The 26,145-nt window shown below is 35.7% G+C and overlaps 1 protein-coding gene across 2 annotated transcripts in view; it reads left to right on the forward strand.

The window, feature by feature from the left end:
* nol10 (nucleolar protein 10) overlaps positions 1–26,145 on the forward strand; it is a 327,975-nt gene that overhangs the window by 18,103 nt on the left and 283,727 nt on the right. The window contains exons 16-21 of one of the 2 annotated variants that reach the window (XR_007829534.1): positions 11–109; positions 2,962–3,048; positions 3,177–3,344; positions 5,467–5,783; positions 9,545–9,647; positions 11,973–12,304. Coding sequence is in view for 1 of the 2 variants with exons in the window: in XM_051133226.1 (XP_050989183.1) it covers positions 11–109; positions 2,962–3,048; positions 3,177–3,344; positions 5,467–5,783; positions 9,545–9,647; positions 11,973–12,119 (921 nt within the window). In the remaining variant the exon portion in view is untranslated. Of the gene's footprint in view, positions 1–10; positions 110–2,961; positions 3,049–3,176; positions 3,345–5,466; positions 5,784–9,544; positions 9,648–11,972; positions 12,401–26,145 lie in introns of those variants that run through there. The other variant, XM_051133226.1, reaches the window with a different exon arrangement.

The following is a 26,145-nucleotide window of genomic DNA, read 5'->3' on the forward strand; positions in this document are numbered from 1 at the left end:
ATTATTGTAGGTAAAGACCATGGTGAACCCGTTCGCCTACGAAGAGTACCGTAAGGACAAAATCCGTCAGAAGATCGAGGAGTCGAGAGCTCAGAGAGTGCAGCTCAAGGTACTGCTTGTTGAGACACTCACCCTGTATGTGTGTTTGACAGTGTGCTTATCTTAGCTGTGAGTAAACCTGGCAGAAGAAGATGACAGAAGGATTGGTGGAAAGAAAATGCATTTTAGGAATCAAGAAGCATGTCTAAGTAACTGAAATTGTGAGCACAGTTTAGCAATACTTTTAAGTTTAACCATATGAATCCTTCATTCAGCTTCATTACTAAATTACATTTTAGTTGTCCCAAATTTTGATAATCCGTTGAAAGCATAAAACCAAATTAATTTCCAAATTAATAGCTCATTAAATTGTTTACACTAATAGGACCCTATGAAATGTTTTATTTTTTCAGAAACTTGCATCAAGTCAATGCATGCAGAACATACAGACTTCATATTTAAATTGTAGTCTTTTTGCAGTACAATATTCACAGACACAAATTCATATCACCATCTAAGTGTACAGTTCAAGTGTTTTTAAGGCAGTGGTTCTCAAAGTGGGGGGGGCGCGCCCGCCAGGGGGGGCGCACAGGCACTGCAGGGGGGGCGCAGACCATCAGCCGCGAAAAAGAAAAAAAAAATGTAAACAGCGTAGAAAAACGAAGTAGAGTAGGAGATGGATCGGTTTGTAAAAGGGAAGAGAAAAGCCACTGAAGTCGCACAGTCCCAGGCAGGTCAATCAAAAGCTAACGTGGTAAAATGCAGAAAATATGACGAAGCATATCTTGCTCTCGGCTTCACTGTTAATGTCGTTGGTGAGGAGGAAAGACCAATGTGTGTCCTATGCCTTAAAACGCTGGCAGCAGACAGCATGAAACCCACAAAATTAAGGAGACACATTGAGAGCATGCATCCGAATTATGTGCAAAAGCCAATTGAGTTTTTCAAAAGAAAACTTGATCAATATCGTGGGCAACAATCACGTTTTGTAAAAGCCACTACAGCAACAGCAAAAGCGCAACTGGCTTCGTACAAAATTGCCTATCGCGTTGCACAATGCAAGAAATCTCACACGATTGCCGAAGAGTTGATACTGCCCGCTGCCATAGATATGGTGTCAGTTATGCTTGATGAAGCGAGTGTCGCGAAATTAAAGACTATCCCAGTGTCAAATGACACCATATCAAGACGAATTCAAGATATTGCAAATGACATTGAGGAACAGCTCATTGAGAAAATCAGAGGAAAGCGCTTTGCGCTTCAAGTTGACGAGGCCACTGATAGCAACAAGGACAGTTTATTAATAGCGTATGTGCGATTTGTTGATTTCGAGTCACTGAATGAGGATTTACTATTTTGCAAATACATCCCAAAAAGAGCAACAGCTGATGAACTTTTTAAGATTATAGATTCGTACTTGACAGAGGCTGGGATTAATTGGGAGGACTGCTTGGGAATTTGTACGGATGGTGCACAGACCATGGCAGGAAAACGAGGAGGATTGCAGGCGCTCATCAAAAGAGTCGCACCGAAAGCGCAGTGGACGCACTGCATTATACATCGAGAAGCACTTGCATCACGGCCGTTAAGCCCTACGTTAAATGATGTTTTGTCTGAAGTTGTAATCGCGGTCAACTACATCAAAACAAGACCACTAAAATCACGACTTTTTCCGCGCTCTGTGAGGAGATGGGCGCTGATCACACTGCTGTGCTGTTTCACAGTGAAGCGAGATGGCTCTCCCGCGGCAAAGTGCTGTCCAGAGTGTTTGAGCTCAGGGAACAAATTCAAATTTTTCTGCAGGAAGAAGGCATGAACGAGCTTGCCAGCAAATTTGGTAATGAACAATTTCTAATGAAGCTGGCATATCTCAGTGACATTTTCTCCAAGTTTAATCAACTAAACCTCCAGTTGCAGGGCAAAGACAAATACCTACCACATCTGGCAGACCAAGTCAGTTCATTCATCCGAAAACTGGAGCTGTATGGCAGGAAACTCGAGCAAGGAAATACAGAGTCTTTTGAAAATCTGACAAATTTTTCCAAAACTAACAAGCTTACAGAAAGCACAGTGATCCCATGTTTTTGGAACACATCTCTGCTCTGAGAGGTCATTTTCAGAAATACTTCCCTGACAACAGTGTGCAATTCGACTGGGTGAGAGATCCATTCACTGCTCCAGCACCTGATGATCTAAGTTCCTCAGAAGAAGAGCAGCTCATTGAGATGACATCTGATTCAAGCATGAGGCTAAAGTTCCCATCACAAACACTTTGTGAATTCTGGCTTGGTGTGGAGAGGGAGTTCCCACTGATAGGTCAGAAGGCTGTTGAAATTCTGCTCCCCTTTGCAACATCCTATCTCTGTGAAGCAGGGTTCTCTGCTGTTGCTTCACTGAAGACCAAGTACAGATCTAGACTCAATGTTGAACATGACTTAAGAGTGGCAATATCAAAGCTGCAGCCCCGCTTTGAACAGATATGCAGTGAAAAGCAGGCTCACTGCAGCCACTGAATGTACTGAATATGCTGCTTAAATATAGCGGAATATACTGAATCAAGATTTTTCCTTCAGCAGGATTTCTGAAATGATGTTATGTTGTTTATATATATATATATATATATATATATTTTTATTAAACTTTATGTTATCTTTTAATGTTATTTTCTCTTTGTTGATATTTCAAGTGATGCAGGTGTTTTTTTTCACTGCAAGTTGTTCAATTAAAAAAAATGTTAATTTTTCATAACGTGTAGTGAAATTATTTGGCAGTTGGGGGGGCACCAAATTTTTTATAGGTTTGAAGGGGGGCGCGACCAAAAAAGTTTGAGAACCACTGTTTTAAGGGCAGTTTCTAAATTCTCGTAGTCTGTTATCGTCAGTGCTTTGACTCTGACATACTTTGTCTTGTTTTCTTTAACAGAAGCTGCCCAAGGTCAATAAGGAGCTGGCCATGAAACTCATGGAGGAAAGTGAGCTTCCAATCAAGAAGAAAAAGAAAAAGGGCAATGTGAGCATTTTTTTCTTTCACTATTTCCACACTGATGGACCAAAGAAGTATTTTATTCCAGTCTTTTAATTCTGCTGTCTCCTCATGTTCATTTTCTCAATCTGCTATCATCTGTTTTTTTCTCCAAGGCCGTAGCCAATCTCCTGACAGATGACCGTTTCAAGGTGATGTTTGAGAACCCTGATTACCAGGTGGATGAGCGAAGCGAGGAATTCAGGCTGCTGAACCCCATAGTGTCTAAAGTGGGTGAAAAGAGAAGGAAGCAACTCAACCAGCTTGTTGAGCAAGAGGAACAGGTACACAACATCTTCACTTTGTTTGTGTCAAACCCGATTCAGAAATCACAGGTGTCCTCTCAACACGAAACACCGTTTTGAATGATAGGCGTCATAATTATGCTGTCTTATAAGACATAAGATCATTTTGGGCAAATTCTTAGGCGGTATGTATCCTTCAAGACAATCACATTTGAAAAAAAAATACACATTATAATTTAATTAAGGATGACAATTGTAAGTGTTTAAGTACTGAAAAATGTCGGTTAAAATAGGTATGTCAAATTAAAATTATGACTGCAACCTACCGATTATTTTGATTGTTATGTGAACAATTAACTATTAATACCTCATGATCCATTATTTAGTGCACAATAATGTGGAGCTGCATGATTATTTCCCTTGTGATATAATGCCGATTATTAATGTCAAGAAATTTTATTTCTGTCTAAACGTGTTTATAACAAATTATACAGCAACCCTTTATATACGTAATATATGAAACATACTTCACTTATTTCATTTTGTTAACCAGACATCATACTGTGGACAAAATGGCATATTGCTAATTTAAGAACGTTAAAATTTAAAATGTGTTTTTACATAAGAAATGTGGAGTCACCATTAATTTTTACATATTATTGGACTGGACTTTTTTGCTATAGGTTTTATGCAGATTTTTTTATTAGGAGAATTCTATCAAATATATAAATTATTCTGTTATTATATTATATTATATTATAATATTATAAATTATTAAAATTATTAAAAAATAAAATTGTAATGACAAGGAATAATAGGAATTGCGCTACCATTCAATAGTTTGAGGTCGAAAATGTTTTTGAACAGTTTTTTATGCTCACTAAGGATGCATTTATTTAATCAAAAATACAATAAATACAATATTGTTGTTAAATATTACAATTAAAAATAGTTATCTCTGAATATGTTTTAAAATGTAATTTATTCCTGTGATGCAGAGCTGAATTTTTTAGCATCATTACTCTAGTCTTTAGTGTCACATAATCCTTCATCAAAGTAGCACAGGTATATTTGTAGCAATAGCCAAAAAATACATTGTATGGGTCAAAATTATTTTTTTTTCTTTTATGCCAAAAATCATAGGATATTAAGTAAAGATATTTTGTAAATTTACTATTATAAATATATCAAAACTTAATTTTTGAATTAATAGGCATTGCTAAAAACTCAAGAAACATGTTTTTATTATTATCAATGTAATTAACATATTTTTGTGGAGGCTGTGATACATTTTTGTTTTCTGGATTCTTTGAGTAAAAAGTTGAAAAGAACAGAATTTATTTAAAATAGAATTTTTTTGAATGTTTTTACTGTCACTTTTGATTTGATTTAATTTAATGCATCCTTCCTGAGTGGAAGTACGATTGAACTTTAGAACGTTGATGTATTTTAAAATGCTTTTTTGTGACGGGAAATTGCAGACCGTATTCTTTATGTAAGATACACATGTAAAACAAGCTGATTTAGAGCACTCAATTTATCAGGAGTGATCTGATGAATTGAATAATGACGCTGTCGTTCAGTGTGAGATCACTGACTGTCACTGATCCCTCACAAACTCTCTCGTAATAACCAGTGAATCTTGCTGCACAATAAACCTCTTATTTAGCGTGTGTCCGGCCCGTGTTGATTATAATGACAGTGACAGTCAGTCATTGAGCTCGTGCTAAACAAAACACTGGCATTTCCTCAGTAGTGTGACCATTTTTTTTCCATCTGGCACTGAAAAGGGTATGAAATATAAATATTGTCCAAGGTACTGTACCACAGTTAGAAATCCCAGAATTGTGACACTGGCAATGTGTAAATGTAAATAAAAATGATAAAAAATTTATGTAGACATGTTGTTTTTTTTTTTGTTTTTTTTTGTTTTTTAATAATAAAAATGACAAAAACATTTTCTTAACTGAAATTTCAATAAAAACTTAAAAATAAAACACTGTAGATGGCAAGGCAGGTCACAAGGTGTTTTTGAACAGAGCTAAAGTCGTCTTAGTAGAAATCATTAAAAAACATATACCACCAAGAAACTTTTGTGACAAGTAGTGCAACATGTAGATGTCACATTGAGGTTTCTCTCAAACTGGCTTGATCTCACTAGGATGAGGAGAATGAGGAGATGGAAGGCCGTGGCAGCTCAGAGGAAGAGGACAGCTCTGATGATGATAAGAGCTGGGTGCAGGAAGTGAGGGAGCAGCGGCGTCTTTTACGGGCAGAGGAGCGGGACCGCAATTACAACCAGAGGAAGGAGAGAAGGCAACAGGACCGCAAAACCAGTTTACAGAGTTCTAATCCAGTCGGAAACCGCCAGCAGGAGCCCCAGAACCAGAACCAGAGCCAACCCAGATTCTACCAGATTAAAGCCGGAGAGGAGTTTCGCAGCTTCAGCGACGCGGCCCGCAAGCAGAAGATGCAGAAGTAAGTTACTTGTTCTCAGATTATTTTTAAACCATGTATAGTCTTAAATTGGAGCAGAAAGTTATACAGTTGTGGCATTGAATGTTCCATGCACTGCAAACAATGACTCTTTCTCAGTGTTTGTCTTTTTCTACCAATATAAACATCCAAACATCTTTAAGTCAAGATAAATTTACTTGAGATGCAAATTGAAGATATAAAGCCTTTGCGTTTTTTGGGAAAAAGTTGCATTTTTTTTTTTTTTTTCCTAAGCTCATTGTCAGAGTTGTTCTTGTTTTAATCATTAACTCGCTTCATTTTGATCAGTTTCTCAGAAAAGAAGACTTGAGTAATTTTGCATATCAAGTTAATGCATCTTTCAGAATCTTTGATCATTTGCACCAGAAAACACACCAAAAAAAAAAACTTTTTTGCATATTAGGTAAAGGTTATGGTTTTTTCCATATTCTAGTGATTATAAGCATTTAGGCCTTAAGCTGTTTTTTTGTTGTTTTTTTGTTTTTTAATTACAAAGTAATTTAAACTGTTGGTAATATAACACATTGTGTGTCTAGACATTTACATTTAGGGAACATTTCCTTACATTTATTCCTTACATTTTATTTACTTGGTCTACAAAAATCTACATTTACCAAAAAAAGCTTTACATTTACCATCATAAAACCTACAGAAACCCTGTCGTAGCACCAAGTCCTGAAGTCTACTTCCCTTTGTCCTCAGTGCAGTCTAATGCACAGTCTGTTTTTCTGTCTGCGTGGAAAAGGCGCATATGCAAATGATTAATTGCTCACATAGAAGGATTCATCTGCATTCATCTCGCCATCAGTAGAGTACACTTTGAAGACTTGTGAGTTAAGATGCATTATACAGATTCACAAAATGATCAGCCCTGTGCCACTGAAATGATTAGAGATCTTGCTAAAAGTAAGTTTCTAGCTTGTGTGATTACCTTTAAACCCACCGAACCTATAATTCCTGGTTGTGTGGATCCTTACTGAAATAACTGGATTTTGCCCTTGAAAATTTGCTAAGCAATGGTAAATGTAACCTCAACTATGTTAAATGTGGACATTAATGTCTTGAAGTGTTCATTTTATGTTCATGTGATAAAGTTGTGAAAAATTGATTAAAATGGTTTTGCAGCTTAGATTAATTAAATTTACTTTTTAAACTGGAAAGGCGAGTGCTGAAAAAAGCAGCATGTTCATTACAGTAACAGTTAAAGAAATTTGAGATTTAAAAAATATATGTATTTATATCTATCTATCTATCTATATATAATTTTTTTTTTCTCACGATATGAGCTCTTTCATAACTGCTGTAATGAAACCATTAGAACAGCTATACCAGCACTCTCTGTCAGTCAGTAATGGCTGTCGTGTCCTAACCTTGTTTGACATGCAGTAGATGGTTTATTGACAGGTAACACATGTTGACTCTGGGTTGACTCACATATAAATGAAAGTGCCAAATATAGCGAGTATGTCTTCTTGAACCACCTAATGGGTTTTAAAGTTAATAATTTACACTTAACCAAGCAGAGTTTTGCCATGTTGAAGTCAATATAAGGTAACACTTTATTTAAAGGTGTCCTTGTCACATGTTACATTTACTTACTATTATAATAACAATTAATTATGCATAATTACATGCAAGCAACCCAAACCCTAATCCTAATCCTAACCATATAGTAAGTGCATGTGGTTAATTAATATTACTCAGTACTTAAATGCATAATTACACTGTAACAATGACGCCTTAAAATAAAATTACATTATTATAAAGAAAAAAAAAAATCATTATTTTACAATGTAAACTTACAATGTAAAACCTTTCCCATTTTTTTGAAAACATGACCAAATATGATCATCAGGCTTTTGAGGAACATTTGTTCATCTCTCAGTCATCACTGTATTGCATTGCATTATATGTTTTGATCATCAAACTAAGCATCATCTTAGACATAATATCAAAGATTTGATAGAGAGTGTTGGTATAGCTGTTCTAACGGTTTCATTACAGCAGTTATGAAAGAGCTCCTATCGTGAGAAAAAAAAAATTATAGATAGATAGATAGATATAAATATATATATATTTTAAATCTCAAATTTCTTTGTGTATCAAATATGGTGCCTCAAAAGTGTGTGCATTGAGTATTATATACAGGTGCGTCTCAGTAAATTAGAATGTCATGGAAAAGTTTATTTATTTTAGTAATTCAACTCAAATTGTGAAACTCGTGTATTAATCTCAACAAATTAGAATATGGTGACATGCCAGTCAGCTCAAAACACAAAGGTTTCCTGAGCCTTCAAAATGGTCTCTCAGTTTGGTTCACTAGGCTACACAATCATGGGGAAGACTGCTGATCTGACAGTTGTCCAGAAGACAGTCATTGACACCCTTCACAAGGAGTGTAAGCCACAAACATTCATTGCCAAAGAAGCTGGCTGTTCACAGAGTGCTGTATCCAAGCATGTTAACAGAAAGTTGAGTGGAAGGAAAAAGTGTGGAAGAAAAAGATGCACAACCAACCGAGAGAACCGCAGCCTTGAGAGGCTTGTCAAGCAAAATCGATTCAAGAATTTGGGTGAACTTCACAAGGAGTGGACTGAGGCTGGGGTCAAGGCATCAAGAGTCACCACACACAGACGTGTCAAAGAATTTGGCTACAGTTGTCGTATTCCTCTTGTTAAGCCACTCCTGAACCACAGACAACGTCAGAGGCGTCTTACCTGGGCTCAGGAGATGAAGAAATGTTCTGTTGTCCAGTGGTCCAAAGTCCTCTTTTCAGATGAGAGCAAGTTTTGTATTTCATTTGGAAACCAAGGTCCTAGAGTCTGGAGGAAGGGTGGAGAAGCTCATAGCCCAAGTTGCTTGAAGTCCAGTGTTAAGTTTCCACAGTCTGTGATGATTTGGGGTGCAATGTCATCTGCTGGTGTTGGTCCACTGTGTTTTTGGAAAACCAAAGTCACTGCACCCGTTCACCAAGAAATTTTAGAGCACTTCATGCTTCCTTCTGCTGACCAGCTTTTTAAAGATGCTGATGTCATTTTCCAGCAGGATTTGGCACCTGCCCACACTGCCAAAAGCACCAAAAGTTGGTTAAATGACCATGGTGTTTGTGTGCTTGACTGGCCAGCAAACTCACCAGACCTGAACCCCATAGAGAATCTATGGGGTATTGTCAAGAGGAAAATGAGAACCAAGAGACCAAAAAATGCAGATGAGCTGAAGGCCACTGTCAAAGAAACCTGGGCTTCCATACCACCTCAACAGTGCCACAGACTGATCACCTCCATGCCACGCCGAATTGAGGCAGTAATTAAAGCAAAAGGAGCCCCTACCAAGTATTGAGTACATATACAGTAAATGAATATACTTTCCAGAAGGCCAACAATTCACAAAAAATGTTTTGTTTTGTTTTTTGTCTTATGAAGTATTCTAATTTGTTAAGATAGTGAATTGGTGGGTTTTTGTTAAATGTGAGCCAAAATTATCACAATTAAAAGAACCAAAGACTTAAACCACTTCAGTCTGTGTGCATTAAATTTATTTAATACACAAGTTTCACAATTTGAGTTGAATTACTGAAATAAATGACATTTCCGCGACATTCTAATTTATTGAGATGCACCTGTATAGTGAGAGTGTGTGTGTTAAGTATTATTTGAGTAATTCTTTTTATTTGTTGGTAATTTTTAAGCCTTTTATTTAGTGTGCATTTAAATTTGACCGTAACACTCTTTGACCTCACACAGGACGTCTCTGGAGGAGCGACTCCAGCAGGAGGAGAGCTCAGGGATGTTAAATCTCAATGACACAGCAGTTGGAAGCAAACAGCTCACTTTTACCCTCAAGAAGGTAAGCATGATGATGGCAACCTACTCCAGCTGCCACCTGTGCAGACTGAGGCTTTATTCCACTCATTTGAACTCAACTGATGTTTTATCTGAAACATCTGTGTTGCATCTGCTGAGTTGCAGAATGCTGGATGGGTGTTAATTAGTTTCTGCAGCTGGTCTTAAGATAATGAACATGCAGTTGTTCTACAGAATTGGTCCAAACTGTTGTCCCACAACCAAAAAACATGTTCAAAAAGTATTTAAATCGTAGATGTTTACTAAGATCCTTATATTATCTATTGAAGCCCACAGTAATCTTTAAAATATTAGTAAGCTCAATATAAAATCATCACTTATTGGGTTCTTTCAGTTGGGAGGTTGCTGTCCCGAACACAAACACTTTCAGCTTACGAGAATTTTATATATATATATATATAGTTGTTTTTATATTTTCTATGAAACTTTACGTAAAAAAAAAAAAAAAAAAAAAAAAGGTGTCCTGCATTTTTATATCATTACTGAAACAGCATATTTTTAACTACATGCCTACATTTATGATCAGGAAATATTTCATAAATATGTCACTACCTAAGCATGTCATTATTGTTTCGGTAGTGATAGAAGGGAACGCATAATCTTGATGTTTGGGGGAAATAAACAAAATTTTAGTACAGTTATGCACATTTTTTTGTATTTTAGTATGTTTTAGTATGCAAGTTAAAATTCTGTAATGTGATGTGGTTGCTACTGAAGCATTAATGTCACTACCAAAAATGTGGGCACTACCAAAACGTGCTGTTTTGTCAAAAATAAAGTATACTGAATTGTCAACTAAGATGTAATGATAGTGTTTGGTTCAATGTATGTTCAAACTAATGAATCCTTAACTTTGAAATAAGTATCATCATCTTTTTACAAAAAAAAATTCAGCATTCAGCATTCAAAATACAGCAAATCTTATAAATTACACTTGAAATATTGTTAAAAATATAATTATTGATTTATCCCTAAAAACATTTTAATAAAATATATATTTAAATATATTTAAAAAAATATATATTTTTTTACATAAATTATATTTACAATGTAGATGTAAGCAAAATCTTAATAGGTCAATATAACCTTTACAATAAAATGATGTATTGCTGTGTTTCGGTAGTGATAAATTTGGGGAGAGGACAAATATTCCAAAACTTTCTGAAAATGCAATATGAGAATTATCTGCATAATTACTAGAAATGTGTACCTTGGATATTATACAATTTGGATGCATACAATTTTTTGGAAAAAGATGTATCTAACTCTGACTTTGAAGGTTATGGTGTGGTAAAATTGGGTCAGACTCATTCCCAGCTCACATTTCCGCTGACTCACAGCAAAGACTGAAGAATGGCTTCTGTGTGCCCTGAATTCTCACCGTTGTTTTCTGTCCTTTTATCGCTTGACGCCCATCTAATTCCCATACTCCTCCTGTCTGTTGTAGACGTCATTCAGGGAAATCACTTAGCTGCTTTAATGAATTGTTTAATGGTCCTGAAAATATTTTAGTAACTGGATAGTTTGAGTAGTCCGTATGACTCATGTGCTATAATCCAAGTCTTCTGAAGTCATTAATGGCTTGTGTAATTGGTCAGTGATGATCTACCTGTTCTGCTGTAGTTCTCAAGGAAGTATGACACAATTGATGTTCAAAGATTGGGGTCAGTACATTTTTTTATAAAATACATTAATACTTATATTTGGCATGGATGCATTAACTTAAAAATCACAGTAAAGACTTTTGGGATTATAATAGAATGATTATAATGAATATTTCATAAAAGTGGATTTGTTTAGACTTTAGTTCCAGTTCTTTGACAAGTTTAAGCAGTAAACCCAACAAAACGAGAACAGATGGACAGCAGCACTATTTCCAAAACTATATTTCACTATAAATAATTCAAAATGCCATGCAAGGACCTTTTTTGAACTGGTTTATTTCCATGAACAGTCTGAACACACCAATGAATGGTTTAAGAAAGCGGATGAATCACTAAAATGAATCGTGCTTCCCAGTACTTCTTGACAGAGAGAGAATGAACGCATTTGATTACAGCTGAGTGAGTTGCGTTACGCTACACCGATCTTCCTGTTAGTGGAAAAGCGACAATATTTTTGAAACAGCCGAGCTATTGTTGTACCGTGTCACTGCTTTTAGTTAGTCACACAACCCAGTGCTGCTAAGATGCATTCAAGTATTTTTTTTTTTAACAGTTTGGAACATATTCTAAACTACACCTTTGACAAGTTGTGGAATTTTTTTGGCTTTGCCATTAACTGTTTCTTATGCTTGTACTTTCATCAGACGGAGAAGCAGCGATTTCAACAGCAGGCTGAACGTGACCATCATGAGGAGAGGAGGAAGATCAGACGGGCGGCTGGACACTTGCACTCTCACAAGGGAGGAAGAGGACGAGGTGGAGGAAGAGGAAGAGGAAGGAGACCTTTTTAAACTCAGGACTGATCGTGCCCATGGATGTTGACATGCAGGACTTTTAATGCAGCCTTAAAATGTGTCTGAACACAGACATCTGCAGGATCTGCAGTGTTCAAGAGACTGTTGCAACAGTGCCATTACAGATGCTGTCAGTGATTCACATTAAGAGACTGTACATCTGTGTGTGTGTGTGTGTGTGTGTATGCGTCAGACCTCCCTTTTTCCACAACATCTCTCAGTACAGTCTAAACAGGACCTTGTGTTTTGTAAAGGACCATAAAACATTTTTATCCACATCTGCTCTGTCCTGTTCTGATTTACACACACAAATCAATTATCATTCAGCATCGATTCACTTTCAGTGCTGATCAATTCTGAAATGATTTTGACTCTTTATACTAGTTTATGACTAAATCATGGTTTAAAACTCCTAACCACAGCACAGAGAGGCTGACGGAAAGCAAACACAGCCATGTCTCATTTTACATACACTATATAGACAGAATTCAAAAGTTTCAATCAGACCTATTTTCAGAAGTGAATAAAATCAAGCATTTAGCCATAGTGTCCACATTTACAAACATATGTGCAAAAAAATAGACGGTCTGTCTGAAGAACTTAAGTTAATTTAGGTGTGGTGCTGTGATGGGATGCCACCTCTGCAATAAGTCATTTCACTCCTGCTTGATATTCCACAGTCAACTGTTTGTGATACTGTTAGAAAGTGGAAGTGTTTAGGAACAGCAGAAACAGCCATGAAGCAGAAGACCGTAAAGTCTAATGCAAAACTCTGCTGATTTTGACTGATGATGAGAAGTTCCAGATATCCACTGGCATTAAAGTACAATGGCAAGTTTTGGATGGAATAGTGTAGAGCACACCACCACTGGACTCCGGAGCAGTGGAAACCTGTTTCTGGGAGTGATGAATCACACTTCCCTGTTTGGCAGTCTGATGGGTGAGGGTTTGGTGGATCCAGGAGAGCATTGCCTGCCTGCCTGCCTGACCACACTGTGCCAACTGTAAATTTTGGTGGAGGTGGGATAATTATATGAGGCTGATTTTCACGGGATGGGCTAGAAAATTTACTTTGACACTTTTGACACTTGACAATGCTGTTTTAACTTTGTGTGAACAGTTCTATTCTGTGCCCAAAGCAAGGTCCACAAAGGCATGGTTGGATGAATTTGGTGTGGGAAAAACTTGACTGGCCCACACAGAGCCCTGACCTCACAAATGATCTACTGGATGAATGTGCAAAGATTACCACAGGAACACAATAAAATCATGTGGAAAGCCTGCCCAGAAGAGTGGAAGCTGTTAGAGCTGCAGAACAGCTTCACATTAATGTGTTTAGAATGCAATGTCATTTAAAGTTCCTGTCAGTGTAATGGTCTGGTGTCCCATATGGAGTTTCTACGCTGAAAAATGTAAGATTTTACAAAGTTATAAATAAAACAGAGTACTAAATTATTTTTTTACAAGAAATGCAATTTAAGTCATTCCATTTCAAGTGTTACCTTTTTATTGTAATTGTCTAAACGTCTGTTTGACATCTAATAGGAAACGTCCTATAGACATATTGCAAAATATGTCTTGCAGATGTAAATGTAGACGTCAAGTATACGTCTCCGTGATGTACGTGTGCTATACGGATAACTTGGTTTGTGACATTATCCTGCAAGAGATTTATTTTTGTCTTCACTATATTTCATATGTGTTTCTCGTTAGAAATGCATTAGTCACTTCTGTAAAGTGACATGACTGGATGTTGCAAATGCAAGTAACCCCTTAACTGTCACTGTCCCGCTAGCAGGAGACCTTCACTATATTACAGTTAAATCTAATCATGACACATTATATATCGCTGGAAAGGCCTAAGAGTCCTAAATAGATATTTAACCAATGTTTTTTGTTACAAATTACCTAGGAACAGTAATACATTAATTTACAACAAGAGTGCACCTCAGAAAGTCTACATCATAAGAGAAGGCTTTAATTTTATAGCAATTTTGGATTAAAAACTATTTAGTAAAATATGTATTTTATATAAAAAAAAAAATGGTACAGTACATTGAAACCTTTGTTGCTTTTTTATAGTTTTTTTTTATTTCATTTTACTTTTTTTTTTTTTTTTTTTTTTTTTTTTTTTTAAATGATTCTACTTAATCTTCTGATTGTCTCCTTTAAAAAAAGAGACTTTAGGTCTGTATTCAAAAGTGTTCATAAATGATAACAATTTAGGTTTGGCTAGTGCACTTTCACGTCTTCGGTCAAAAATGGAGGGTGACAGTTAAATTTGTTGTCAATTATTTTCTTTATTGATTCTGAAGTGCCTCATGGAATCAGTAGGTTATGCACTCATTTAAAAACATTAAGTCCTGATCCACAGTCTTGTGCCTTTTAGGAAGCATCCTAACATAATGTAGTATAGAACACTATGTATTTACTATGTGTTTAGCCATTATTATCTAAATTCATTCACTTAAAATGTTTTACTTTCATGCATTTAAACACGGCGTTTTTTTTTTTGTTTTGTTTTGTTTTGTTTTTTCATATCTTGTTTGTAACAAAATGTTTTTTTGTTTTTTGTTTTTTGTTTTTAAAAAAAGGTTGCTCTTGGGGTATTCAGCACTCTTAAAAAAAAGGTGCTTCACGATGCCATAGAAGAACCTGCTTTGTCTTTTTTGTTTTTAAGAGTAAAGAGGTCATGTGCAATATAAGCCCAAAAGTATGCATACTTAGAAAAAGTAACAAAAATATTGGTTATACTTCTGCACACAAACTATAATTTTGGAGACATACATCTAATGTAGAACACTATTTAGGACAGATGCAAATTGGGACACAGACTAAAGACACACAGCATAGACTTGTAAACATACAACTATCCAAACAAATGCACTTAGTCCACTGATCTCCCCATTCTCCTGAACTTAACTAACCTCACATTACATAAACTAGCACTCTCAGTAAACTGTATTTGTCCATCACACTGTTTTTAGTTTTCTTGATATTAGACAATTATAAGTCACAAGTTCATCAAGTTTTCTAGACTTTCAAATAGCATCTGCATTAATGGAATATTATGAAAGCTGCTGATATTTGAATATTGAGAATAATACAGAGAAGTGAAAGCACAAGATCCTCCATCTGATATGAGATTTGCTGTTAGTCACTTCCTCCTGCCCTCAGTGTCTGAAATCCTTTGACTTCTGATAAATCTTGATATTAGATAACATAAACATCTCACAGCTGTTGTAGTGATGGGTATTTTCATATATAAAAACCTCAATCTTATTTTATTCTCATTTTCATTTAGCTTAACTTCTGAAAAAATTAAAACTAAAAAATAAAATATATTTAAAAATGTAACCCATATTAATTCAGAATATATAAAATGTAACCTATTTTAGTTACACAATATAATTACTAAAACATTTAGATGAAAAAATAATAATAATTTAAAATATTTATGAAAAGTCAAGAATGAAAAAAAATTCAGATCATGTTTCCCTCATCAGTTCCTTAAAAACAGACCACATGAGGTTTTAGTTGGTTTTGGGTCTTTAATCCTGCAAAGCAATATTAGAAGAGATTTGAAATGTGCTGTTTCTACTTTCCCTTAGGAAAATGCTTCAGCGTGTCTGTTTTAAGAGGAGGATGACATCATCAGTGCATAAACCACATGCGTACAGTAGCCAAAACATTTTCATCCAGTTTGTTTTAATTACTTTATTTTAGCAGTCAGGTACATAAAATTGTACGATATACATTCTGAACATAAACACAACTAAAGGCCATAATTTGCCACCACACATAGCCTTGGGTGTCTTTTATAAAATGGTTACAAAACATTAATTAAATAATCCAATTAAAAGATCTAGTTGTGACATGCCTACTAAAGTTAATAATTACTCTGTATCGTTGCTGTGCAGTCAGATGCATAGATGCTGCTGAGCTGTTTTGTTGACCTCACCAAGTGGTGAGAACAAACATATGGGCTTAAATTGTGTAATTACGGCCTTTTTTCATTTATTGGCAGGGACAGAGCACTTTACAGCTGGAGCTGTACCATAAGAAGATGCTTTTACAGTAATTGTGACTGATAAGAGGCTGGTGTCCAGTGATCGAAGAACATCAAGGGCAGCAGGCTATTATGCGATCATTTCAGGTATTATACTGCCAAAACATGCTTTTAGGATAATCAATAAGTTTTAAGGCCTATAAGCTTTTATAAAGAGCTAATGCAATGACAGAATGAAGCTGAGGCACTTATTTTTCTGTCCTACAAAAACTCTTCCCTCATGCAAAAGATATCCAACATACACAGTTAAACATTTAAAATGTACCAATATTTAGTATGTATATATATATATGTATATATATATATATATATATATATACACACACATACACAAGAAAACTTCCAAGCAAAACAGGACAGTCTGTATTGTGTACCACTGTATTTGTGATGCATTAGTGGAAGTTTCATGGGAACAGATTAGGAAATGTGTCATTCCATCACTTGCTTAATGAATCCTCTGCAGTGAATGGGTGCCACCAGAAAGAGAGTCCAAACAGCTGATAGAAACATCACAATAATCCACACGACTCCAGTCCATCAATTAATGTCTTGTAAACTGAAAAGCTGCTTTTTTTGTAAGAAACAAATCCATCTTTAGGATGTTTTTAACTTCAAACCGTTGTTTCTGGTCCAAATACGAGTCCATAATCCATAATAACACTTCCTCCAGTGAAAAGGTCTATCTCCTGTTGTCCTCTCACATCAAAATCCACCCACATGAACTGTTTTGGTCTGTTTTTACTGGTGAACGGCGTTTGATCTGTACATATTTCACTCCTGATTCAGACAACTTTTTCACTGTTGAAACCAATATTATGGATTATGGATTTGTATTTTAAAAGCAGCGGTTTGAATTTAAAATGCCTTAATGAAAGATTCCTGTCAACCTTTGTCCCATTTAGCCATTTGTTAACTGCCTTTTTCAAGAGAAGTAAAAGCTTAAAAAACACAAGGTGGTATCATTGATGTATTTTATGTCATCGAATAAGCATTCGACCAAAAGCACATTATATAAACCAGTTGATTTCAGGAATATGGATGGAATCGGTGGAGCTAAAGTGCTGTTTCTGGGTTTTAGCCAACAAAAATATGTAATCACTGCAGCACTCTATAGGTTGATTAGTTTTCTTCACAGTGCAATGAAAAAAATGTAAATGTTTACCACACTGAATCTTCGAGACAAATATTTGTTTTGGTGTGAACAGGCCTTAAAGGAGAAGTTCACTTCCAGAATGAAAATTTACTGATAATTTACTCACCCTAATCTCATCAAAGATGTTCAAGTCTTTATTTCTTCAGTCAAAAATAAATAAAAACATTTTCTCCTCCAACTGTTTTTTTTTTTTTTTGTAAAGGGCAACTTTGTTTGCATGTTCACTTTGTAAACACTGGGTCAGTACTTCCACCTACGTCATGCATGACCTTTTCATCATAACTACATAATGCTTGAGGTTGAGCTAGTGCAAGTGTGGTTAAAGAAAGTATATAAATTTGTATTTTTTTAGAAAATGACCAGTTGTTATTCGCTAGATAAGACACTTATTCCTCGGCTGGGATTCTGTAGAGCCCTTTGAAGCTGCACTGAAACTGCAATTTGGACCTTCAAACCATTGGCCACCATTGAAGTCCAAAAAATGGTTTTCCTCAAAAACCTTAATTTCTTTTCAACTAAGGAAAGAAAGACATTAACATCTTGGATGACATGGGGGGTGAGTAAATTATGAGGAAATTTTCATTCTGGAAGTGAACTAATCCTTCAAGGCTGCAACATAAGGCTGTTTTAAAGCTGCTTTGACACAATCTGCATTGTAAAAAGCACTAGATAAATAATGGTGACTTGACTTGACATAATTAAATGAAAAAAAAAAAAGAAGCAGTCCAAGGTAAGTGTCCAGATAAATTCTGGAGAAACTACATGTGAGCTCAATGTTGTTCGAGGCCAAAATGAATGTTTCACTTCAACATTTTACTTGTGTCCAGTGGATAGGTGATGGAAGAGAAGAAAAGTTTTGGTTGGTTTCACACAGCCAGACAAAAGAGGGTGTGCTTATTCAGAGTAATCCCCCCCTCAGTGATCCAGGTCAAAAGCCGCCCCTCTACACGTCACTGTCTGAGCCTGGGACAGTCTGAGGGCCGTGCTGGGATTTACAGGCTGAATGCTGGAGAGCCCACAGGGAAGTTGGGAATTTCTAGGAAAAGGAGGTGTACTTGTCTTCACTTCATCGCACTTTTCAACTCATATTTATTGTATAGTTTATGTGCAGACAGATCAAACGATGACTTATTAAAGTCAACATGAAATCTAAGCTCACCCTATTTAATTTTTGAATGCATGCTCCTGCTCTTATTGTGAGGCATTTATCTGTACACTTTATTCCAAAGAAAAAAAAAGTCTTCGTAATCTTTTATCAAAATATAATAACTAGCTGTAACACAACCTTCATAAACTTAACCCCATTGTGGTATATATATGTGTTTTCTTACTATAGTTTACTTACTATTGTGTAATTTCATACTTCATACTTCATACTTACTGACAAGAATTTAAAATAATGTAATTTATATCGAAACTTGTCATGTATTTAAAAATATTTGTACACTTATAATTTGACATTATTGCAAAGTGCTTAAGTGTGTTAAGGAAAAAAATGTTTCTTACCATTTTTAATTAATATTACATTATTTATATTTGAAGTACACTACTAGTGCACATTCAGCACAGAAAAGCACACTTCTTTTTCACAAGGGCATGAGCCCATCTCTGGGAGCGCTTTGTCATTCTTTATAAACGTCTGCTCATGTGTGTAAAAAAAGTTGTCTCGATCATGGCGAGCGTCCCTTTGCCTTCTCTTCTTTGCACTCCGTCTGGCCTCGTTTATCCTCTTTTGATCCTGCTCTCGTTTGCGCTTTCCTTCTGATCTCCCTCTTTTGTCTCCTGGTTTTCTGCGGGAGGAACTGAAAAGAGAAATGTGCTGACTCGAGCACCACGGACACAGAGAGATCTCACCACACTGGGTCTTGGCATTCGTCCTGTCTGTCTGTCTAGTATGAAGGCACCTGACAGCTATCACAATTTAAACAACTCAGAAATTACATTTATTGAGATCAACGGCATCTCTTTGTTGCAGAAGTCTGAAATAAAGGGCCTGTACTTTGCGGTCAACTTTCACCTGCTAAAGCCATAGCCTAGAAAGATCAAAAGCAGGGGAATATGTAATCTAATGCATTTTGTCTAGAACTGGGGCTTAAATTTGACCGCAGAAGATTGTGGTCACAAACCTCTTGAGACATGATGTAACAGAGAGAAAAGCCATGCAAATCCATCTACTTCTTTTCTCTTAAACTTAATAACACTGATTGTTAAAGTCATTACGCTTTTAACTCATTAAACAAGTTGCCAAAACAGAGCAGGCTAGTCATCAAAGGTGGAATTATGTTAGAGTAGCCAAGATAGTGGTTTATTTGTTAAATTATTCGCTTCTGCTTCTTAAATGAAAAGATAAACAGTAGACGTTATTTAACAGTTTCTTTAAACACCAACTCCCAGAGCTCCAGAGGAGCAAATGTAATACAGTTTTTAATAACCGTATTGTTAAGTGAGCGGTACATTTGCAACTTCAGTATTCATCCTCACCAAAAAGATCAAAAAGGGTGGGTTTCAGTGTTAAAAATCGTAAACTGTGCCATTTATTTTAATGCACAAGTACTACAAATGCAATTGCGCTGCTCCACAAAGGTCATTTTAGGGCAACTTATCAACTTCAAGTAAAAAAACAACATCCTCCTTCGCAAATCCTGACATGACCTTGAAATATTTTACAGAAAGATGCCTCACATTCTCACAGACAACGGAAGCACCAAATACAGAAATGCAAAAAGGCAGAAAGAAAGAAAGAGAAATGGAGTAAAAATGAAAGGAGGAGGTGTGATGTCATGAGCAGCGGTCTGAACAATCTTCAACCAGTGAGAAGCAGTTTGTGCTTGTTTCCTAAACCATATCTAGATTCACTCTAGTGTAAACCATGCCTCCTCATATATAGGTAGAGGGTATGGGTCAGAAGTTTTTCTTTTGTTTTGAGGGAGGGTACACTCAGATTTATGTCACTTGTAATATTCAGCATTGAGTGAATAATGACTCATATCTGTCTGTAAGGCAATATTAAAGGGCTTACGCCACACAACATGTTTGCACGCATCCACAAACGCCTGTTACATAACCTTGTGATGTTGCTGCCAATAAAGTTTCCTCTTGAGAAAGTTAGATGTTTCATGAAATACGGAACATGTATGAAAATAGAGTAATTCCACACTCATAGACTCTCCCATGTGCTGGAAAGATAAAACTGAATGCACAGCAACCCTTTGATATCTAGTTCCCTGTAATTTTCCAAGTAGTTTTATGCACTTAACTGAATTTGTGACCTGTGGTTGTATTTTGTTATAACATGTAATCACTGATTCATCTAAAAAGACTTCTTTTTTAAATTAAGAAATTTCACAGTGCTTACTTCTAATGAGTAGGATTAAAGGATTAAAGCATGCTTTCATCTTGATAAAAGAAAAAAAAATTAGTTGACTCTTCAGTGCTGTCCTACACCATTGCCATTCTATAGCGTCAGTATTTGTGACTTTTATCTTCTTGTAAGTGTGTGATGATCAGATGCTGCCTACCTGGAAACACGCTCATGCGTGAGTTCCTGCAGCTCAGCTAAAGCAGCGCAGAGGTCATGTTTCATTTTCCAGGGAATGCACTTAATAAAGTGTAAAGTTTGAATATACTGTAAGTTGCTGTGGAAAAAATGTGTCTGCAAGATGAATCATGTTAATGTTTTCGCTAACAGGCATCAATAAGGAGTGCATGCTCAATAAAGAGTGAGCATGCTTTGAACACACTTTACACATTGTTTATGTGTGCGTAATATGTGAGTCGTAACAGGATCAAGAACAAGTATAATGCAGACTCTGCTGGCTCAAAGAGGAGGGAATGTCTTGACCCAGGTTTACACATCCTGCATGAGGATTAAACTGCTATCTAAACTACATCATGACCTGTGCTGACATTACACCTAGATGCCTCTTATGCCAAAAATACATTAGGATGTAAGAATATAACCTATAACCTTTAGAAAATTACCAATATATTTTCTGTTAACTTTGTGGATATTTCCCTTTAACTAAATATATATATTATAAAGTCCTTTAAAACAACTATGAAAAGTCTTGAAAACAACAACAAAAAATCATATTAAAGGAATAGTTCATTATTTACTCACCCTCAAGTTATTCCAAACTTGTACCCACGTTCTTCAAAAAAAAGATATTTTGAAGCATGTGGGTAACTGAACAATTACTGGTAGCCATTGACTTCCATTAATTTTTTTTACGGTGTATACCAGCAATTATTTGATCAATTCAACTCACCCTCATTAGTCATTTTTGGGTGAACTGTCACTTTAACATAGTACAGTGAGACATATAAACTTAATATGATGCATATTTGTCAGAGATACATTAATGAAACTGGTAAGATTTCTATTTGATTTTCTTCAAAATGCATTTCAAATTGCTTCTTCTTAATTGTGAAAACAATTACATTTATTCAGTTGTAAAGTATGAACATGTTTAAAACATGACTAGCTGTGGAACAAAAATACATGAGGTTGAAACAAACTGGATTTATTGGTGATAAATATATTAAACTGGTTATTGTGTATTTAAAGGGGTCATCGGATGCAAACTTCACTTTTACATGTTGTTTGAACATTAATGTGTGTTGGCAGTGTATGTACAAATCTACTCTACGATAAAAATCCATGCAGTCGTTTTTAATTAATCTGTAAAAATAATATCCCCTTTTTCAAATCGAGCCATCCTCAGATGCCTGTTGTGGCGTCACACCGACAGAGGCCGCTCCCACGATCGTACCTCAGATCAGTTGTAACAGTCCGACATCCACTGTTTCGATGCCGGAGCAGGGATGTAAGTTAGACAAGAATATCTCCGACTGAGCGATTGAGGTGGTCTGTTGCTGGATGTAATAATGAATATAGTGGTCGTCATTTACTCCCGACATCTGAGCCGCTGAAGATGCAGTGGATTACATTTGTTTGTGAAGGGAATGCGCCTCCCGATCTTCATAAATGCGTCTATGTTCACGCAAATCATTCGTGATCCAGTTTCACCTACAGCAGAAGTGAGTATAAGGTTTTTCTATGAATCTCTGCGATCGTCTTTCCTAATAACATGCTAGTTAGCAAGTTTCGCGGCTAAACGCGCTAAATGGGGCTAAAGTAAACAATCGCTCAGAGCAGCAGAGAGAAGAGAGGGGCGGGGCGAGTAGAGCTCATTTGCATTTAAAGGAACAATCCCTCAGAATGGGATGATTTTTGCAGAGCACATTTTGACAAGGTAAAAAGGGTGTTGTTTTACACAACCATTGAGAATTTTTAACCAAAGTATATTACAGACTTTTCATTAAGACCCTAAAGAATCATATCAACCCGTGGAAAATGGACATCTGATGACCCCTTTAAAACACATTTAACTTATTGGTGCTATTACAGAAATCTGACCTGTTTTATTTATGTATGACTGACAAATACGAATCACATTAAGTTGTGTAATCCAAAAGGATGGGCATTTTATATGCAAATACATAGTTACACAAAGAATTAAAAGTATTCAAGTCATCCTGGAAGATGTTTCAGTGTGTGAATGTGTCATTTGTGGCAACACATAATGTGTCTTAATGCTCTTAGGTCTGTATCCATCACAGATGCTGTCTCTGAAAACAGTCACCTGGTGAGTCCTGGTAAATACAGCTTATAGGTGACTGTTACTGATGGCTGTGACACAGAAACCTCCTTCCTCTAATCACTGTCACACTACACACGTTATACACTCTCAGAAAAAGTGTGAATAATGGTCTTTAGGGGTACATCAGCTTGTCACTAGCTAAGTTTCCATCCAGCTGTGAATTAAATTTGTGTGAAAATTAAAGTATTTGCATTTTCCAAAGAACGCAATCTTAATTTCCTGTGAAACTGGCGCAAAGTATCAAACATGAAATATTAAAAAGTTGCTGCAATCAGTATAGCCCGTGACTCTTTTTTGCTACATATTAAAAGACCTGTGCCTTAGAGCGCTTAGAAGAAACACAGTAATAAACACTGTCATGTTATCTTGTATTTGAATACCTGAAGTTTGGGAACGCAGTCATGTGAGACAGTGGTGATTATATCCCAAAATTCAGTTTTTGCTGACTGCTTACCAAACATAATGAATATTTTACCAGAATATTGTCTAAAGTTTTTCTTTTGTTGTTTTGTTTGAGCACTCTATCTGAGAGATTATCTATCTGCAATTATTGATAAGTGAAACAAAAATACGTGTACAACTGTGTCCTTTACCAGTTATTTGCCCCTCATGTTCTCAGTGTTTATGTCAAGTGTTTGGGTTTGATGAAATAAGCCACATCCTTCAAGGTGCTTTGACTCAAAACTATCTGTGTTGCCAGAAATAAAGCTTTTGAGTCGTAAGTTCGAGACTGTGTGTACTGTACACAGAGCAGAGTAGAATAGCCTGTGTGTCGTGTTTATCTCATTTCGGAAACATGAGTACATAGATGATATTGTGCACGTGCCATCTTTTTTCTATCCAAACAAACACACAACAATAATTGCCAAAAGAACCATATTAAAAAGAGAGACATCATGAACTAGGTCAATCCTTAATTCCTTTCCGTGATGTCTCTCTATGGAATTTTGAGGAAAATGCTTGATTGACAGATTAGGAAATCTGACTGACATCTTGATAAGGGTGGAAAATGTCGCCACATTAAAAGTGTTGTATGGAGCCTTAATAAAGTAAAAGAAGGGGGAAAAACTGACATACCCATTAAATATTACTGCGTTCATGAAAAAGTGATGTGGTTTGTGGTGTTTGAGGATAGTAATAAATGATGACCTCATGCTCTAGTTGACCTCCGAAGGAAAAAATCATAGTTTTGGAAAGTCTGTCTGGATTCTGCAAGCTCCGGGCTCATTTGCATCTGGGAAACGTATTCTCGACCACAGCAATGTAGTCGTCATGGATCATCGACTTTGTCGAGTTGAAGAGATCAGGGCAAAAGCCACAACCAGTATGTGAGAGTACACATGGAAATACAGAGGTTTATGGCTTTTCCAGTTGTAAATGACTCTTAAATGATAACATTTACAGGGCAATTCTGCATACATTCACAAGTCTGATGTGAGATTTTTCATTAACTGATTAGAAGTGACTGACAGTAATTCAGATGGCCAATGTTGGCCACATGTGCTTAAAATGCAATAAATAAAAAGTGTGCTTTGTGTGCAAAAAAATTGGTCTGTTAACTTCTATAAACTAAAATTTGACAAATTGTGAAATTTCAAGACAGGAGCACCACCCTATGGATATTAAATCGGTAGATTCATGGAGCATATGAGACTTACATTTGCATATGTTGAGACAATTGCCAATGTTATGACCCAGACTCTAAGACTGAACATGTGGTAGTAAAGATAACTTCATCGTTTTGTAGCTGACTGAAAGACTAATGAAATGTAATTAACTCTTCACTACATTCAAACAGTTATCTGATAGTTGGCTGTTAAGATAAAATAATCATAAAATGACTCTGTTATAAAGTTAGAAAGGTGATGGCAACTGATACGTCTCAGCTTTATGGATGACAACTATACATAGGCCTATGGTGTACGTTGAAGTCTGCCACACTTGAAATGCAGTCAGATGCCTTAATGGATCAAAATTTCCTTTTAGGTATTGTTTTTCTTTTTTTAAAGAAGAAGGAAAAATGTATTTGTTTCCGGCACCAGGTGCACAGGATATGACCATAATTAGTCTATGCCTTTGATTATGAGGAGTTTTAGGACAGATATATTTAGGTGTAGTGTCCACTCCTTATTTCACCACATCTGGCAGGATGACAACAAAGTGTGCAGAACAAAGATAAAAGACGGAAGGTGAGGAAACATCCATTTTGGCATCTTCAGTAAAGTCTTGCAGCATGTTGACTGAAAAGTGCTGTTGTGAAAGTGAGGTAACTGGAACCAGATGGCCCAATTACAAGGAAGGAAAATTTACAAAAGCACAGAAACTCTCCTTCACATGACATCATTCGCACTGGCCCAATTTTAATATTCTAATTCAGAAAAATGTTAATAATGAACTGAAAATGTAACTGTAATATGCTTTCCCCCCAATATTTCCCCAAAATAGTACAATGTTAGATGTAATGTTATTTCAGTATTATTTACTATTGTTTTTATTAATATTTGTATTTATTTAACATTTCAGTTTTCATTTAAATTGTAGCATTTTTGTTATAAGCTTTTGTCTTAAGTGTTTCATCTAATCTTTATAATTTATTTTAATTTCATTTCAGTTAGCAAAAATCATTTTCAATAGTTCATTAACAATGAAAACACTGACAAAAATTATTCTTATTTTACAATTCAAAAACATTTAGAGACTTATGAAAAAACACAAACATTTTACATTTACTTTTGTTTTAGCTTTTTATTTGTTTATTTATTTTTTATTCAGGACTTTAATATAACTCCTAAAAGAATTTTATTATTATTATTATTATTATTATTATTATTATTATTATTTATTTATTTATTTATTTTTTTTTTTTTTTTTTTTTTTTTTTGCAGTTCTACCAAACACTTAACTTTGTGTATTTATATATTCAAACTCCTCTACAAACATGAACTTTTCTAATTAGAGATAACAGTTTAACAGTTATGAGTTCATAGACGTTCAGGAAACCACAAGAAATCAAGAAGAGTTCAGCTGTTATATTTTACATAGTCCAGCAGTCCATTTCTGTCCATCCAGTTCTGTATCAATGTAACATGTAACTTTGTAGAATGTTACTTTGTTTCTGTCGGACGCGGGAAAACTGTT

This window comes from Labeo rohita, chromosome 17, assembly GCF_022985175.1.
Source record: "Labeo rohita strain BAU-BD-2019 chromosome 17, IGBB_LRoh.1.0, whole genome shotgun sequence".
Taxonomy (NCBI): Eukaryota; Metazoa; Chordata; class Actinopteri; order Cypriniformes; family Cyprinidae; genus Labeo; species Labeo rohita.